General features: G+C 38.8%; 2 protein-coding genes across 2 annotated transcripts; both read left to right on the top strand.

The window, feature by feature from the left end:
- The first annotated feature begins 2,353 nt into the window (after positions 1 to 2,353).
- Positions 2,354 to 3,091, top strand: LOC141398314 (uncharacterized). The gene is made up of 2 exons (XM_073975597.1): positions 2,354 to 2,407; positions 2,474 to 3,091. Exons 1-2 carry the CDS (start codon positions 2,354 to 2,356, stop codon positions 3,032 to 3,034), a joined length of 615 nt encoding a protein of 204 aa, XP_073831698.1. The 3' UTR covers positions 3,035 to 3,091.
- Positions 3,092 to 15,223: 12,132 nt separating this feature from the next.
- LOC141400158 (uncharacterized) lies at positions 15,224 to 16,290 on the top strand. Its single transcript, XM_073979607.1, has 3 exons — positions 15,224 to 15,342; positions 15,423 to 15,986; positions 16,053 to 16,290. Exons 1-3 carry the CDS (start codon positions 15,289 to 15,291, stop codon positions 16,167 to 16,169), a joined length of 735 nt encoding a protein of 244 aa, XP_073835708.1. The 5' UTR covers positions 15,224 to 15,288; the 3' UTR covers positions 16,170 to 16,290.
- The last annotated feature ends 384 nt before the right edge of the window (positions 16,291 to 16,674 follow it).

Below are 16,674 nucleotides of genomic sequence, written 5' to 3'. Positions count from 1 at the left end.
TGAGGGCTATAGAAAGGCGTAGACCTGTACCGAAAAGTTTCTGGGGGAACATTTTAAGCCCCCAACTAAGACGAAATACCAAATTTCAGCCATTTCTGAGAAATATTGAGGCCACTACCTTAAATACACCGAAAATTGGAAGGTAGTTACTATTGGGGCTATATGAAGGCGTGGAACTATACCCACAAATTTCATATGTAACGGAAAATACCCTAAATGAAGACCAATTACCAAATGTCAGCCATTTCGGTGGATTATTGTGACCCCAACCTTCAAAATACCGAAAATCGGGAGGTACGGTTTTATGGGGGCAGTATGAAGGCGTGAACCTATACCGACAAATTTCTGGGGGAAAGTTTTACACCCACAACGAAGACTAAGTATCAAATTTCAGCCATTTCGGTGAGATAATGAGGCAAAAACCTTCACAATACCTAAAATCGAGGGTACCGTTCTATGGGGGCTATATCAAAACGTGGACCGATATAGCTCATTGGCAATACAAAACATAGTATGAGTAATAGAAACTTCTATACCAAATTACAAAGCTCACGGACAGACGGACATGGTTATATCGACCTAGAATTTTGCCCTGATCAAGAATATATATACTTTATAGGGTGTCCGATGAATATTTCGACGTATTACAAACGGAATGACAAATTTAATTATACCCTCCATATTATGGCGGAGGGTATTAAAAACAGTACGAGAAGTGGGAACAACTTTAAACTAATTAAAGAATATTCCAGAGAAATCGTGTGTTAAGTTTCTTGATCACTGGGAACCCTAATGACAAATTACAGCTAAATCGGTCAAAAAATGGAGCTAAAAGCCTCAAAATACTTTAAATCGAGAGGTACCGTTATATGGGGGCTATACCAAAACGTGGACCTATCTTGGCAATTTTTAGTAGAGAAGATTTTTGGTCGTTGGGAACCTCAAATGTCAAATTTCAGCTAATACGGTCAAAAATGGATCTAAAAGCATCAAAATTCCTTAAATCGGGAGGTGCCGTTATATGGAACCTATACCAAAACGTGGACCTATGTATCTTCACTATTTTTGGTGTAGCAGTTTTTTGATCCCATGAAACTCAAAGTACCAAATTGGAGCCAATTTGTAAGGAAAATGTAGCTAAAATTCTCAAAATACCTTAAATCGGGAGGTACCGTTATATGGGGCTATACCAAAACGTGGACCTATCTTGACAATTTTTAGTGGAAAAGTTTCTATTTCATTATGAACCTCAAATGTCAAATTTCAGCTAGTTTGATCAAAAAATGTAGATAAAATCCTCAAAGTACCTTAAATCGGGTGGTACCGTTATATGGGGGCAATACCAAAACGTGGACCTATGTATCCCAATTTCGAACTTGACCTGCCTATGGAAAAAACATACTCGGGTGCAAAATTTTAGCGTTCTATCTCAATTATTGCGGACGCCAGAGTGATTGCAACATACGGATATGGCTAGATCGTCTTAGAATTTTATCCTGATCAAGAATATATATTCTTTATCGGGTCGCAAATGATTAGATCGATGTGTTACAAACAGAAAAACAAACTTAATATACCTTCCATACTTTGGTGGAGGGTACAAAAAATAGAAAAAACCCTCAATATACCTAAAATCAGGAGGTACCATTATATGGGGGCCTATGCTGCATATTTTTGGTGGAGAAGTTTTGTGACCACTGGGAACCTCAAATGTCAAATTATTGATAGTTCGGACAAAAATCGTAACTAAAATCCGAAGATAACGTTATGTGAGACTATATCAAAACGTGCACCGATATAGCCAAAATGCGAACATGCCCTGCAGATGGAAAAATACAATGGGGTGCACATGTGTAGCTTTCTAGCTAAATTATTGCGGACCCTAAAGTGAGTGCAACAGAAAGACGTACGGACATGCTAGATCGACTCAGAGTTTGACCCTATGGTGGAGGGTATGAAACTAACTGATGACTGATGTGTTATATAGAAAAGAAAATCATTTCTTATTGTGTGAGACTTCAATCGAACATATCATCATTAAACACTTTATAATGAAAATTCTCGAAGCTCACGAAGCTTGTGGATTTGTTTGACGGTTTTAAGCTATCATGATTATGATTATGCCTGCTCGTGTGTGTGTGGTTACCTACCTACCGCATGTACTGTCATTCAGATAAGAAAATGTAACATCAAAATTTAACATGACACAGAGAAGAGATAAGCCAATTGTTTTGACAGTTCTAATGGGCTAATCGCATAAAGACATTTTCGTCGTTCCCAAAAATTGGCTATAAAATCATTAGCAATTTTCGAAATTCAAGTTAATTATCAATTTAATTCGCTTCAGAACAATATGAAATTCACAATTTTTGCTTTGGTTGCCGTTTTGTGCTTGGCCGCTGTTAGTGTAAGTTTAAGAGCTGCTGCTTACCAACATTAAGATTCTAATACCAAAACCTTTTTATCCCTGCAGGCCAACGCCGTAGGCTTTGAGGATTCCTATCCCACCGACTTGGAATATGTACCCATTGATTTTGCCGATGAAGTCGTCGACATTGAAACCTATACCATTTTCAGTGCCTTCTGGTGGATTGCCCGTGGTGCTTTGAAAACTTTAAAGGGTGTCAATTGTACCATTAAACAGGTTATTGCCATTAGAGATGCTGCCCAAAATTTCATTCCTAGCATTCAAGCTTGCGGTACTGATGCTGCCAATGCCTACAAGAATGTCATTACCTCTGCCCAAGCTGTTGTCACCACCTGCAACAATATCATCAATTTGAATGAACAAGTTTGCAACAATGATGTATCTACCGACGGCAAAACTTCCACTCCCAGCACCTGTTTCAAGAAATTGTTGAGCCAATTGACCACCTTGAACAAACAAATTAAGGCCACTTTGACTGCCATCAAGAAGGTGCCCGCTGTTCCCGCTGATGCTGCTTCTTGTGCCAACAGTGCTGTCAGCGATTTGACCTCTCCCATGACCAACTTTGCCTCCAACATTAAGGCTTGCTCTAAGTTGACCAGCTAAGGGGGGTGTTTTGGAATTTAGAGAAAACAATTTGAATAAACTATACTTTTAATAAAACATTTTACTGAGTTTATATATGTAAATGTCTCTACGAGCTGAGTCAATCTGGCTATGACTATGACCGGCTGACATAGGGTCCGTCTGTCCATCTATACCTTGTAATCCCGCAATTTTGTTTGGATTGATGGAGATCGGAGTCCCAAAAAGGAAGAAGGCTATTTTTACAATGATGTGCAGTAGGTTGACCCGAACATGGTATGTATGGGGTTAGCAGTCAGGTGTGGGACTGCCGAGATAGAGTTGCTGAACGTATACATTCCGCCGAGAAATAGCTGTATCTCAGATTACAGGCCTAACATTAGCAAGCTTTTGTTAGGTCATATTCCTCTGGTCATGGGGGACTTTAATGTCCATCATGAGATGTGAAATTTGGCTCTAGTATACGACCAGAGGCGTACAGCGCTGGCTGAGCAGATTGATAGCTCTACGTTTTGCTCGGTCAATGAGAACTCCCCTACCAGAATTAGAGGAGAGTGTCACAGTTCGGCAGATATAACCATCGTGTCACCTGGTCTGACAAATGACGTTACTCGACAACTCGTAATTTCCCTTGGATCAGACCATCTCTTAATAATTGTCTCCATTAGCAGACTGCCCGATTTCATCACGTCTGAACGCAGCATATACGTCAATCATAAGAAAGCTGATTGGCCGGGTTTCAGAGAGTTCACCAATCGGCGCTTCAGAGAACTGTCCAATCCTTCTGATTTTCGGGTGGTGAAAAGGACGTTCCGAGATATGATCACAGTGCAGCCGCTCGCCATATACCTGCTGGTCGAATACCCGAAGTAAGAGCAAACTTCCCATCAGAGGCGACGGGCTTAGTAAATGAGCATGATGGCCTTCGTCGAGCCAGCCCCAATGACCCCAGAGTCAAGTAGCTGACACTGGAAGTTAACAGGCTGATCGGCGAGCATAAGCGACACAAGTGGTTAAATCATCTGAAGAGTTGCAACATTAGATCCGGAATAAGTGAATTGTGGGAAGGGGGGAAGATAGCATCTCAGTCACGTTTGGCAACGTTACGTTGACTGTCCCGAAGAGGTGCGCAAGTTATTTCATTTGACAGTTTGTCGAGCAACCCGGGAGTGAGAGGGCGAAGAGAAGAGTACTACATCACATCAGATCTCTTCCTACCGAGGATGAACCACCACAGCAATGAATCATGTTGCGAATGTCATCAGGAACGCTAAGTCATTCAAAGCGTTGGGCCCTGATGTAATCTCCATGAAAATGCTGAAACAGCTGGATGAGCCGGGAGTGGATTATCCCACTAAAGTTCTCAACCTGTCGCTAGCCCCTCTAATTGTTCCCGAAGTCTGGAAAATGTACAGGATGGTCCCGCTACTGGCAAGGCAAGGATGCCAGCAAAAGTGAACCGTACAGGCCGATTTCGCTTTTGTCGCCCGTTGCAAAGACCCTTGAGGCCTTAGTCCTCCCTATATATCAGAAATAGCTACCTAGTTGCCGATCATCAGCATAGATTCCGCAAGCAACACAGCACGACAACAGCGCTACACACCATCTCCACACATATTTGTCGAGGACTCAACCAGAGACCGCCGTGCGACAGAACAGTAGTGGTGGCGCTTGACTTATCAAAAGCTTTTGTTACCGTCAGGCACTCCACGCTGTTTGAGAACATAGAGCAGACAACCCTCCGGCCAAACTTGAAACGTTGGATAATCAATTATATGTGTGGATGCCAGTCATACGTAGAATTCAGGAAAAAAGAAGTCCGAACCCCTTAGAGTGAAACAGGGAGTTCCCCAAGATGGGATAATATCTCCGGAACTGCTTAAACTTTTACCTCTTCTGTATTCCGCGCCGCCAAACGGCATTAATATCGTGACGCTTGTGAGAGACTGATGATGACATCTGTGAGAGACTGAACTCCTATTTAACCGATCTTACCACCTTTTTCCACTTGAGGAATATGCAGACATCCGACACTAAATCTATCTTCACCACATGGACAGCACAGTATAGAAGAGAGTTGAATATCGTGGTCGATGGTAGCAGAATTCCGACCACAAACTGCGCCAAAATTCTAGGTGTCACATTCGACACTTCGTTCACGTCGTCCGCGCATGCCGCAGGTATCTGCGACAAACTTAAATGTAGGAACAAGGTCCTCAACACTTGGGGTGCAGATAAAGAAATATTGTGGACCACATATAAAGCGATAGGTCGGTCTGTGGTAAGCTATGCGACGCCAATTAGGTCCCCGAATTTATGTGATACGCATTGGAATAAGATTCGAGCTTGTCAAAATGCCATCTACATGAGGAGACAAATATTCTTTACAAGGTCATAAGCAAATATAGTGTGAATAAAGTCCTCGGAGTCCTCATCTATTGCAGCTAAGTAGCCAAACCTACTCATCTAACTCCAATGGATATGTGGTTACATCCCATCTAAGCAGCCACTTTCCGGGAACTGGAGATTGACTCAGAGCCCGATTGAACAGAAGAACAAACTGTTACAACAACAAAGCTTCACATTCTTTATAGCCCCCGATTTTCGGGATTTTAAGGATTTTTTGTCAAAAAACTTCTCTGCTAAAACTTGCCAACAAAGGTCCATGTTTTGGTATAGCCCTCATATGACGGTAACTCCCGATTTTCGGCATTTTGAGAAGTTAAGCTACATTTGTTGACCGAACTATGTACCTTTGACCATAATTTGTCATTTGAGAATCCCAGTGTTCACAAAACTTCTCAAACAAAAATTGTCAACATAGGTACATGATTTGGAATAGCCCTCATAAACGAGACCTTCGGATTTTAAGTGTTTTGAGGAGTTTAGCTATTTGACATTTGAGGTCTACCAGTGGTCACAAACCTTCTCCAACGAAAACTTGTCAACAAAGGTCCATATTTTGGTGGAGCACCCCATATAACGGTACCTTCCGATTTTCGGTATTATGTTAGCAGAACCTGGAAATGTCTATACACGCATGGGAACCCCCTCCCCCTGGATCCTACAAAAGGGTTCAGTTGTAAAAAAATTATACATATTACGAAAAAACAAGCATTTGACCACACCTCATTCCCCTTAAAACTCCCCCCCCCACCCCCCCTTATATTCGATCCTGACTCGATCACCCTACGCCCTTGTATACACGTGGAATCAACAAATTGTTAATTACAGTGACATCATAAGTGAATGTTGTGGCGCAAATAAATATTACAGACAAACAACAATACACAGTCAGTGCTTCAAGTGGGTTAAATCGGTGACTAATTTCATAGTTAGGAATTTCTTGATAATTTATCTAATATCTGCTCTTTTCAAATTAAATAAACAAAAAACACTTAAGGCATAGATAAGCATTGTTGTTTGTTACATGAAATAATTTTCGTGATTTTTTATATATTTTTCTATGGGAACTAAAAATGCTTCGGTTTAAGAGATCATTGAAATTTAATGATAATTGTCTAGACATTGAAGTTATCAAACTCAGTTTTTTTTTATCTTAATCGAGAGTTTTTAGAAAATTTCGGAGTCATTTTCTGGGAAATATGTGATTCCCAAATAAAAAAAAATCTGAAATAAAAAAATTTTCTGTAATCGAGATTAAATATTTGTTTTCAGTTTAATGTGGCTTTGGCTCAATCTCCAGGTCTAAGAATCCTGGTATAGTAGGAATTGAAAAGTTTGACGTTCCTCGGTTGCTATCGATGGAGAATGTACTCCAACTTTCGGAGGCATTTTCTGTTAAGTGAGTGATTCCCAAATAAAAAAATCTGAAATAAAAAAAATTTCTGTAATCGAGATTAAATATTTGTTTTCAGTTTAATGTTGCTTTGGCTCAATCTCCAGGTCTAAGAATCCTGGTATAGTAGGAATTGAAAAGTCTGACGTTCCTCGGTTGATATGTCCTCCGAGAACCGCATTCTCCCAATCGTTATTTATGTCATCAGCGATTGTATTTTTGCGAATGTAATTCAATCCTGCTGATAAGCTTTTTGATCTAGGGATCCTCTTTGTAAATACTGGACATTTCTCCTTCCTGACACGCCTGGACAGGTACCCCATGATCTCCACGATTTCTCCATTTTCCCTCTGAAAGGTTTTTGAAAATCAATATCCAGAGCTAACTGAAGAAAGACTGCGGGGATGTCTCGTAATCTGATGATGACGACTTACTAGGGCATAATGATACATAGATAGAGATGGACAGTGGGTAAATACTTAATGGGTAAATACCCGGTAAATTGGGTAAATACCCATTTGTGGGTATTTATTTGGGTATTTACAATATTGAATCGCTAATACAACATCTTAGACCCTATTTCTGGGTTTAGGCTATGAAATCGATTCAAAATGGATAGTTTTACAATACTTTAAACAAGTGGGTAAATACTTGGGTAAATACCCGAGTATTTACCCAAGTGTTGGGTAAAAACTCATTAACTGCCGAACCACTTGACGTAGGCTGACAAAATTTGGCTCAAATCTTACTTATGTCAAGAGAATATTTAGCATTAAAAATGGGGTCTCTGGGTCCATGTTCTGATATAGCCCCCATATAACCGTACCTCCCGATTTAAGGTATTTTTTGTCTATTTGCCTCATTGTACAATCATAGTGGCTGAAATTTGGCATAGTGAGTTCTCAATATGTAGCAAATACCTTTGCAAAAACTTGTCAACATAGGTCCACGTTTTCTAATAACCCCCGTATAAGGGTACCCCGATTTCGAGTATTTACCCAAATTTTGGGTAAAAACTCATTAACTGCCGAACCACTTGACGTAGGCTGACAAAATTTGGCTCAAATCTTACTTATGTCAAGAGAATATTTAGCATTAAAAATGGGGTCTCTGGGTCCATGTTTTGATATAGCCCCCATATATCCGTACCTCCCGATTTAAGGTATTTTTCATCTATTAGCCACATTTTACAACCAAATTGGCTGTAATTTGGCACAGTGAGACCTCAATGAGCATAAAATATCCTTGCTAATATTTGTCAACGTAGGTCCACGCTTTTTTATAGCCCCCATATATGGGTACCCCGATTTCAAGTATTTACCCAAATATTGGGTAAAAACTCTTTATCTGCCGAACCATTGGCGTAGGCTCACAAAATTTAGCTAGAAACTTTCTTATATCAATAGTATTAAAGGTATTGAAAATGGAGTCCCTGGGTCCACTTTTTGATATAGCCGTACCTCCCGATTTCAGAAACCCATATTGGGGCTAAAAGAAAACGTGGACCTACGTCGAGAATTTTTGGCAAGGATATTTTATACATATTGGGAACTCACTGTACCAAATTACAGCCAATTTGGTTGTAAAATGTGGCTAATAGATGAAAAATACCTTAAATCGGGAGGTACGGCTATATGGGGGCTATATCAAAACATGGACCCAGAGACCCCATGTTCAGTACCAGAAGTTCTGTTGACATAAGAAAGATGTAAGCCAAATTTTGTCAGCCTACGTCAAGTGGTTCGGCAGTTAATGAGTTTTTTACCCAACACTTTGGCAAATACTCGGGTATTTACCCAAGTATTTACCCACTAGTCTAAAGTATTGTAAAACTATCCATTTTGAAACGAATTTACAACCTAAACCCAGGAATAGGGTGTAAAATGTTGTATTTGTCATTCAATATAGTAAATACCCAAATAAATACACACCAATGGGTATTTACCCGGTATTTACCCACCGTGTGGGTATTTACCGGGTAAATACCCGGTAAATACCATCTCTATACATAGATCCTATCACTGAAGTAACTCATCTATACCAGACAATCCTACGGCGCACAGTGTTGCCGCGTGGACAAAAATCAAAAAAATGTGATCTTAACTTTTACATATGTTTATTTTTTTCTTACAGTAAGCACATCCGATACAAGTAATCTGAAAGAATTTTGTCGATATGTGCATCCATAATGAAGTTATAGCTCTTTAAATATGAAAAATATTTCCCAGGTAATCTAAGGCCATAAGACGACATTTAAAATAACATTTTCTGAAAAATGTGTTGATAATACTAAAAGTTTTGGATGGGAATTTGATGAGTGGGCTATAAATATAACATTTTAGTACAAAAAGTTGGCATTAACTGCACATGGGCAATGTACCGTTATCAATAAATCAAAATTTAAATTTGATAAAAAAATTAAAAATTCTTAATATTTAGTAGAGCAGATATTTTGATTGCCACCTATTGCCACCTTGGCTCCTGTTTTCCGTTAATTGGACATCTCTTCCGAATCAAAATGTGTAAAAACATTCTGCCCATCCCTGCAACCTTCTGAAATATATCGGTTCAGATTTTATATAGCCCCCATATATATCTTTTCCCGATTTGGCTATAACTCGTTCAATTTTGATCGAATAGCCTTCAAATTTAGTATGTGTTAATTTCTAAGGCCCCTGAGAAGCTACACCGATTTTAGCAAAAATCAGTTCAGATTTAGATATAGCCCCTATATATATCTTTCCCCGATTTTGCTATAGCTCGGTCAATTTTAATGGAATAACCTTCAAATTTAATATGTGATATTTTCTTAGGCTCCTGAGTAGTTTCACCGATTTTAGCACAAATCGGTTCAGATTTGGATATAGCCCCTATATATCTTCTCCCGATTTTGCTATAATTCGCTCAATTTTTGATGAATAGCCTTCAAATTTAACATGGGATTCCTCAGGCCCCTGTTCAGTTTTACCGTTGACCTGTGTTGATGAATTTTTGCACAAGTACTTATGAGGGCACAGGCCTAAGAAAACATCCCATGTTAAATTTGAAGGTTATTTTTCAAAAATTGACCGATTTATAGCAAAATCGGTGAAAGATATATATAGGAGCTATATCCAAACCTGAACCGATTTTTATGAAAATCGGCGAAACTACTCAGGAGCCTAAGAGAATATCACATATAAAAGTTGAAGGCTATTCGATTAAAATTGACCGAGTTATAGCAAAATCGGGGAGAGATATATATGGGGGCTATATCCAAATCTGAACCGATATGGACCAAAGTTGACATTTTTCATTCCTATGCCCTTATAAGTACTTGTGCAAAAATTCATCAACCTAGGTTAACGCCTACTATTTTTGTCCACATTTGTATGGAAGCGGCAACACTGTGCGGCGGCCGGTTCTATGCTCCGGATTGACTTGGAAGAATCTTCGATCAAGGTTCGTCACCTCAAAAATTTTGTGTTTGTGTTCTTGTATTTTTTTTTCAACATGGGAATTTATCCCGGAATGTCTGCTCCGAGCTCTTCTGATCTGTGCGGGGAAAAGTATGGATCTGAACCGTTTGCCAGATCCGCATCCACCATATGTCAACAAGGGTGACATGTAATGGATGTAGAGAATGGGTGCACGTCCGAGGGTGCTCTCCACCAGGATTACTGCGATAGGTATGTTGCTGCGCCAAAACATCTCCCAGCGTGTCTCCAGTACATACCTATCCCGCTTGAGAATCCATGACTCATACATGGATTGTATAGGGATATCAGTAAAGTGTGGTACAGCCAAGCTACAGCTGCTTAATGTGCACATACCGCCGATGAAAAACTGTGCCCTGTATGAACTCTGAGTTGAGTATCTAAAAAGTGTCCTCAAGCAATCGTTAGCTACCTATATTATACCAGAAGCCTGGAAATTGGCAGGGTGGTCCCGCTGCTGAAGCCCGGCATGGATACCAGCAGACGTGAATCGTACATCTGTCGCCAGTGGAAAAGATTCTAGAGGCACTACTTCTCCCCATCCATCGTAGCAGAAGAACGGCAGCTGCCAAGGAAAACACGAGTGGTTTTAACCCGGTTAAAAACTGGACGATGCAGCAGCCGCAATTCGTATCGGACCCGAATTTATACCACGATCGTGAGAGAACATCTCACACAAATGTGGGTGCCTTGGCGTCTGTGGTCGAAAGAAAGAAAAGAAAAGAAAAAGGAGGAGAAGGCAGGGAAGGTTAGGAAGAAATTTAACTTGAACCCATCGTCAGAGACTGCAAGCAACCCTGACTACCAATCCGATAGCACCAGGGAAATGAACACCACATGTGGGGAACCCCCCAATAAAAAGAATGTCCACAACATGGTAGACGAAGTAAATGAGAGTATCGGAAAACCTACAATGAAAAGGATGCAGTGGTCAGGGGCTCAACGACGAAAGTTTACAAAGACATGCCAAGGTAGTCAAAAGGCATTACAAGGACGAAAGGTGCTATGCGGTGATCGACACTCGTACCCATCATCAGGAGGCCATGGAAAAAATGGCCAACGATAAAATATTGGAACACATACTTGGACGTCGAAAAATAATCATTCATCATTTAAAGTACAAAGAAATTGCATCGGTAGAGACAAGGTATACATCAAAAAGAAAGCAATTACGAGGTTACTAGAAAATTTTCTGCCCTAATAATGAAAACGGGAATATTTATCATCAAATATCAGGCCAAAACATTCAAGTATCCCTCGTATTGTTTTAAACGATTTCACATCAAAAATTCCAATTTAGTGTATATTTCGTTCGAAGATTGTCTTCCAATTCTTTTCGAGATCCATTATACCTTCACGGTTTTTGTCGATTGAGCGCATAGCAACACAAGTTAGTAGTTGGACATGACGCTCCGTAGCTTGAATATGACAAGGTCTTATTGGGTCTGGAAATGGTGGATCTTCATCATCTACACATTCGAAGTATTGTTATAAATTCTCATACGAAATTTTCCTGGTAAATGACGGTTCGAATAAGAACGTTTTGTTCCCTAAATCGATCATGTGAACGTAATCCATACCTTTCTCACCTCAACATGAGAAAGTGTTTTTACCATCAGTTTGATGTTTCATTATTTTTAGAAGTTTTGGACCTCAAGGAAAATGTGTTTCCTCTCTCCTTTTCTCCCGATACGTCTTTCGTGAGTCGCATTCCTCTCTTCGGTAGCAGCACAAAACTCCTGGTCATACTATGGTTTCTTAGGTGGAGGCCTCTTTGCTACTAGCGACAGGAGTGGAAAACGGCCTGTATGATTCACCTTTGCTGGCATCCTTTGCTGAATGTCATTTGTCAGAGCTGTTGCTGCAATGGTGATATCTTGCGAGCTGTGGCAATCTTCTCTTATCCTCGTAGGAGCGTCTTCACTCACCATCCAAAGCGTGGATCTATCAATTTGCTCGGCCAGCGTTGTATCCCTCTAGTCATTCATTACCTAGGACGGAATGCCATAGCTCATGATGGGCATTGAAGTTCCCTAGCACTAGACAGTTATTGCCATCTCCATGGGAACTAATAAAGGTAACTAAAATTCTAAAAATACCGAAAATCGGGAGGTACCGTTATATGGGGGCCATACCAAACCATGGGCCTATGTTGACAATTTTTAGTGGAGATATTTTGTAACCACTGGGAATCTTAAATGTTAAATTACACGTAATTCGGTCAGAAAATGTAGGTGAAGTCCTAAAAGTACCGAAAATCGGAAGGTACCGCTATATGGGGCTATATCAAAACATCGACCTGTGCTGACAATTTGTGGTGGAGATGTTTTGTGACCACTGGGAACCTCAAATGTTCGATTAAAGTAAGTCGGCCAGAAAATGTAGGTAAAATCCTAAAACCACCGAAAATCGGGAGGTACCGTTATATGGGGGCCATACCAATCCATGGGCCTATGTTGACAATTTTTAGTGGAGATATTTTGAAACCACTGGGAAGCTCAAACGTTAAATTACAGGCCATTCGGTCAAAAATGTAGCTAAATTCCCCAAAAATACAGAAAATCCGAGGTTATATGGAGGCTATACCAAAACATAGCATGGTGACAACTTTTGATAGAGATATTTTGTGACCACTGGGAATCTTAAATGTTAAATTACACGTAATTCGGTCAGAAAATGTAGGTACCGCTATATGGGGCTATATCAAAACATCGACCTGTGCTGACAATTTGTGGTGGAGATGTTTTGTGACCACTGGGAACCTCAAATGTTCAATTAAAGTAAGTCGGCCAGAAAATGTAGGTAAAATCCTAAAACCACCGAAAATCGGGAGGTACCGTTATATGGGGGCTATACCGAACTATGGACCTATGCTGGCAATTTTTGGTGAAGATATTTTCTGACCACTGAGAATCACAAATGATAAATTACAGGTAATTCGGTCAAAAAATTTTGCTTAGATCCCAAAAATATCGGGAGGTACCGTTAAATGGGGGCTAAATCAAACGTGTGTCGATATAGCCCATCTTCGATACTCGGAACGCTAGAATGATTACAATAGACGGACATTGCTACATCGACTAAGAATTTTATCTTGATCAAGAATTATTTACATTATAGGGTCGCAAATGATTATTTCAATGCGTTACAAACGAAAAATTAAACTCAATATACACTCCACAATGTGGTGGAGGGTATAAAAACTATGGCGAAAGGTTCTAAGAGCTGGGGCCTAATTATGGAATTCGATTCGATCGAATATTTGCTCGTGAATGAAAAAGTCGAACTATGAAAACCTATTCGTGCCACCAACCTTATAAGCTTTGTTCCTTTACTTGTTTGATGGTAAAAGTGGTAAAAGAGAAAACTGTCAAAATTGCTCTCTCATGAACAGTTTTACCAGAAAAGTAAATGAACGAAAAAATGGTAGATCTTGTAACAATAGGCCTGTTCGATAACTTCACAAGTTCTTCTTTACTGAACGTTTCTCTTTTACTGAACAAGTTTGTTATCGAACAGCATTTTGTAAATGTTTGAACAAAATTGTACAAACTTTTGGGTTATCGAACAGACCTAATGTCAAAAAGAAACATAAAAATTCAATTTTCTTCTTTTATTTCACAGTTTTTAATTTTGTTTTGTCCGCGTTCGCAATTTTCTTCTGTTTTTGTTAATTTTTTTCTTCATTGTCATATAATCGTCAAAAAATGGTCGAAAAATAAGTTCTACCATTTTTTACCTGAAGAAATTTGTCTGGTAGCCTGTGGTAGAAGAGAAAGGCATTATTGACCTCTTCTCTCACACTCTCTTAAAAATTGCTTCCAGTTTTACCACTTTTTGGGGTTAATGAACGCTTTGCAAGTTAAAAATGGTAAAAATGGTAACCTCAGGTAAGTAAAGGAACACAACTATAGTATGTTTACATTTACGAAATCCACTTGATATCAACTGTCAATTCCATTGCTTAAACGTCAAATGAAATTCACTGGATTTCAGATGAGTTTTATTTGAGGTATACACAAAGGAATTGGCAGTTGAAATCGAGTGGATTTCGTAAATGTAAACCAAATATTACATTTACTAAGGTAGATGCATTAGCAATTTGTTACAACATCATTCCGAAAATATTACCCAAAGTATTTTTCAACGAATTTAACAAATATTTAATTTTTTTATTATGAATTTTGTTTTTTTATATTTTGCTTTAAAATAAACACATTAGCTGTGTTCCAGAACTAAAAAGTTTTTACAATTTTTACGACTTTTACACATTTTACTCTAAAAAGCGTTCCCGTACACAAAAAAGTTGTAAACTATTCACTTCTCTTTAAACAAAAATGGCGCTGAATGACGCTCTCTTTAAAAACTTTTTACACGACAAATTTGGGCGAGTAAAAAAATAGTAACATGGTTGCCGGCATTTGATTGGCTGATACGCCGACTTTGACATTTGTTCCAGTTTTTTTTGACGTATTTTCCATTTTTCCGTTCCCGAACTATTTCAAAAAACTTGTGTGTGAGAACAAATTTTTTGCAGTTCTCTCTTTTACGAGTTTTACCATTAAAAAGTACGGGAACGAAGCTATTTTTACCATCTACCTTCTTATGTTTATTGAAGAACACATAGGTTTTCATAGTTCGATGTTTTCATTTACGAGCAAATACTCGATCGAATCGAATATCGTAATTAGGCCCCTGATTTCTTATCTTTTACTAAAATGTCTTCCGACCACTTTGTATATACATACACACATATACATATTTTCGGCAAAAGAAATTACAAATTAAATACCTATTTAAGGTAAATCTGTCATCAAGTGGGTTCTGAAGTAATAGATAAGGCTTTATCACATTTATCGATTTCACTTCACCGTATTGTGGAGCTTTTTCAAAAACAGTGCATCTGTAAAAAATGTATAAAAATCGTCTGTAATCGAAAGAAATTGTTTCAGTACTTACCTTCACTTCCAAGTAGATTTGTGCAATTGTAATTGATTACAATGAAACTCTCAAGCGTAGCATTAGTTTTGACTGCCGGTCTAATGGTTTTTGCCGTAAGAAAATTAAAATGTGAAATCCTAAATGCAAAACTTAGAGGATAATTGTTTGTTTTTTTTTTGTTTGTCTACCCCAGGTAAATGTCAACGGCAAATCTGTTGATGCAAGTGCCATTGGTTCTGGTGCAGTTCCAAATACATCTTCTGAAAGGCCGCAGACAACACAAACAACTGCTGTTCCAAATACATCTTCCGAAAGGCCACAGACAACAGAAACCACAGCTGTTCCAAATACATCTTCTGAAAGTCCGCAAACAACACAAACCACAACAACTACCGAATCGTCTGAAACCCCTGAGAGTACTGGAGCAACCGAAACAACTTCAGCTCATGAAAGTACAGAAACCACAGAAGTAACAGAAAACCCAAATAGCACTACAGCTTCTGAGGGTACTGAAGCTCCTGAGAGCACTGGGGCTCCTGAGAGCACTGCAGCTCCTGAAAGCACTGAAGCTCCTGAGAGCACTGAAGCTCCTGAGAGCACTGAAGCTCCTGAGGGCACTGAAGCTCCTGAGAGCACTGAAGCTCCTGTAACCACAGATCTACCAGAACTTGACGCTAAATCTGCACTAAGTATTGATGAAGCTCACCAATTTATTGACCATTTAATGAAAGTTGTGGCAGATATTGTCAATTCTTTGGTAAGATTTCCTTACAATACCGTTCTTCTCTAAATGTGAAATTATAATATTATACTATTATTTCAGGTTGATGCAGTCTACGAAAACAACAAACATTTACCACCAAATGCCCAGGACGTACCTTTGCCACCACATTTCAATGACAAACCCAAACCAGCTTTCCCTCTCCCAGTTGGGGCATGATGTGATTTGCTTAAAAATTTCAAGTCATGAAAATTTAATGTGCTAATCTTATTCAAAAATGTTTTCAGAATTTAAAAAATGATATTGTAAAATAAATTGGAATATTGTGCATTAACAACAAGTTTTAATTTTAGTTTGTTTATATGCGGTACATGGGCCACGAGTTTCAAAACATTAAAAAAAAAAAAAATAACAATAGAGCAGGCCTGGGCACATAAATACATACATACATCTTTTGAGATTGTGTTCCTTTGAATATACAAACATTTTCCATAGTTTCCCAACATAGCGTTTTGTGTAATTTTATTCAACACAGATAAACCTACAGTAAGGATGCATATTAAATATTTCCCTTATCGGATGCCGTTTAGATCATTACACATGCATTTTAAAACTCTTTTGTAATATTATCTCAAGTTATATTAGAATTTTGGCTTGTCTTTTGCCATAGCTAGGATGTTTTCTATTACTTTAAGTAAAATTTTTGGGAGTTTTCAATTTTTTT

This window comes from Musca autumnalis, unplaced genomic scaffold (genome assembly GCF_047663935.1).
Source record: "Musca autumnalis isolate F117 unplaced genomic scaffold, ASM4766393v1 scaffold_3, whole genome shotgun sequence".
Classification (NCBI taxonomy): Eukaryota; Metazoa; Arthropoda; class Insecta; order Diptera; family Muscidae; genus Musca; species Musca autumnalis.
The sequence above is the reverse complement of the archived record's forward strand: the minus strand, read 5'-3'. Positions and strand labels throughout refer to the sequence as shown.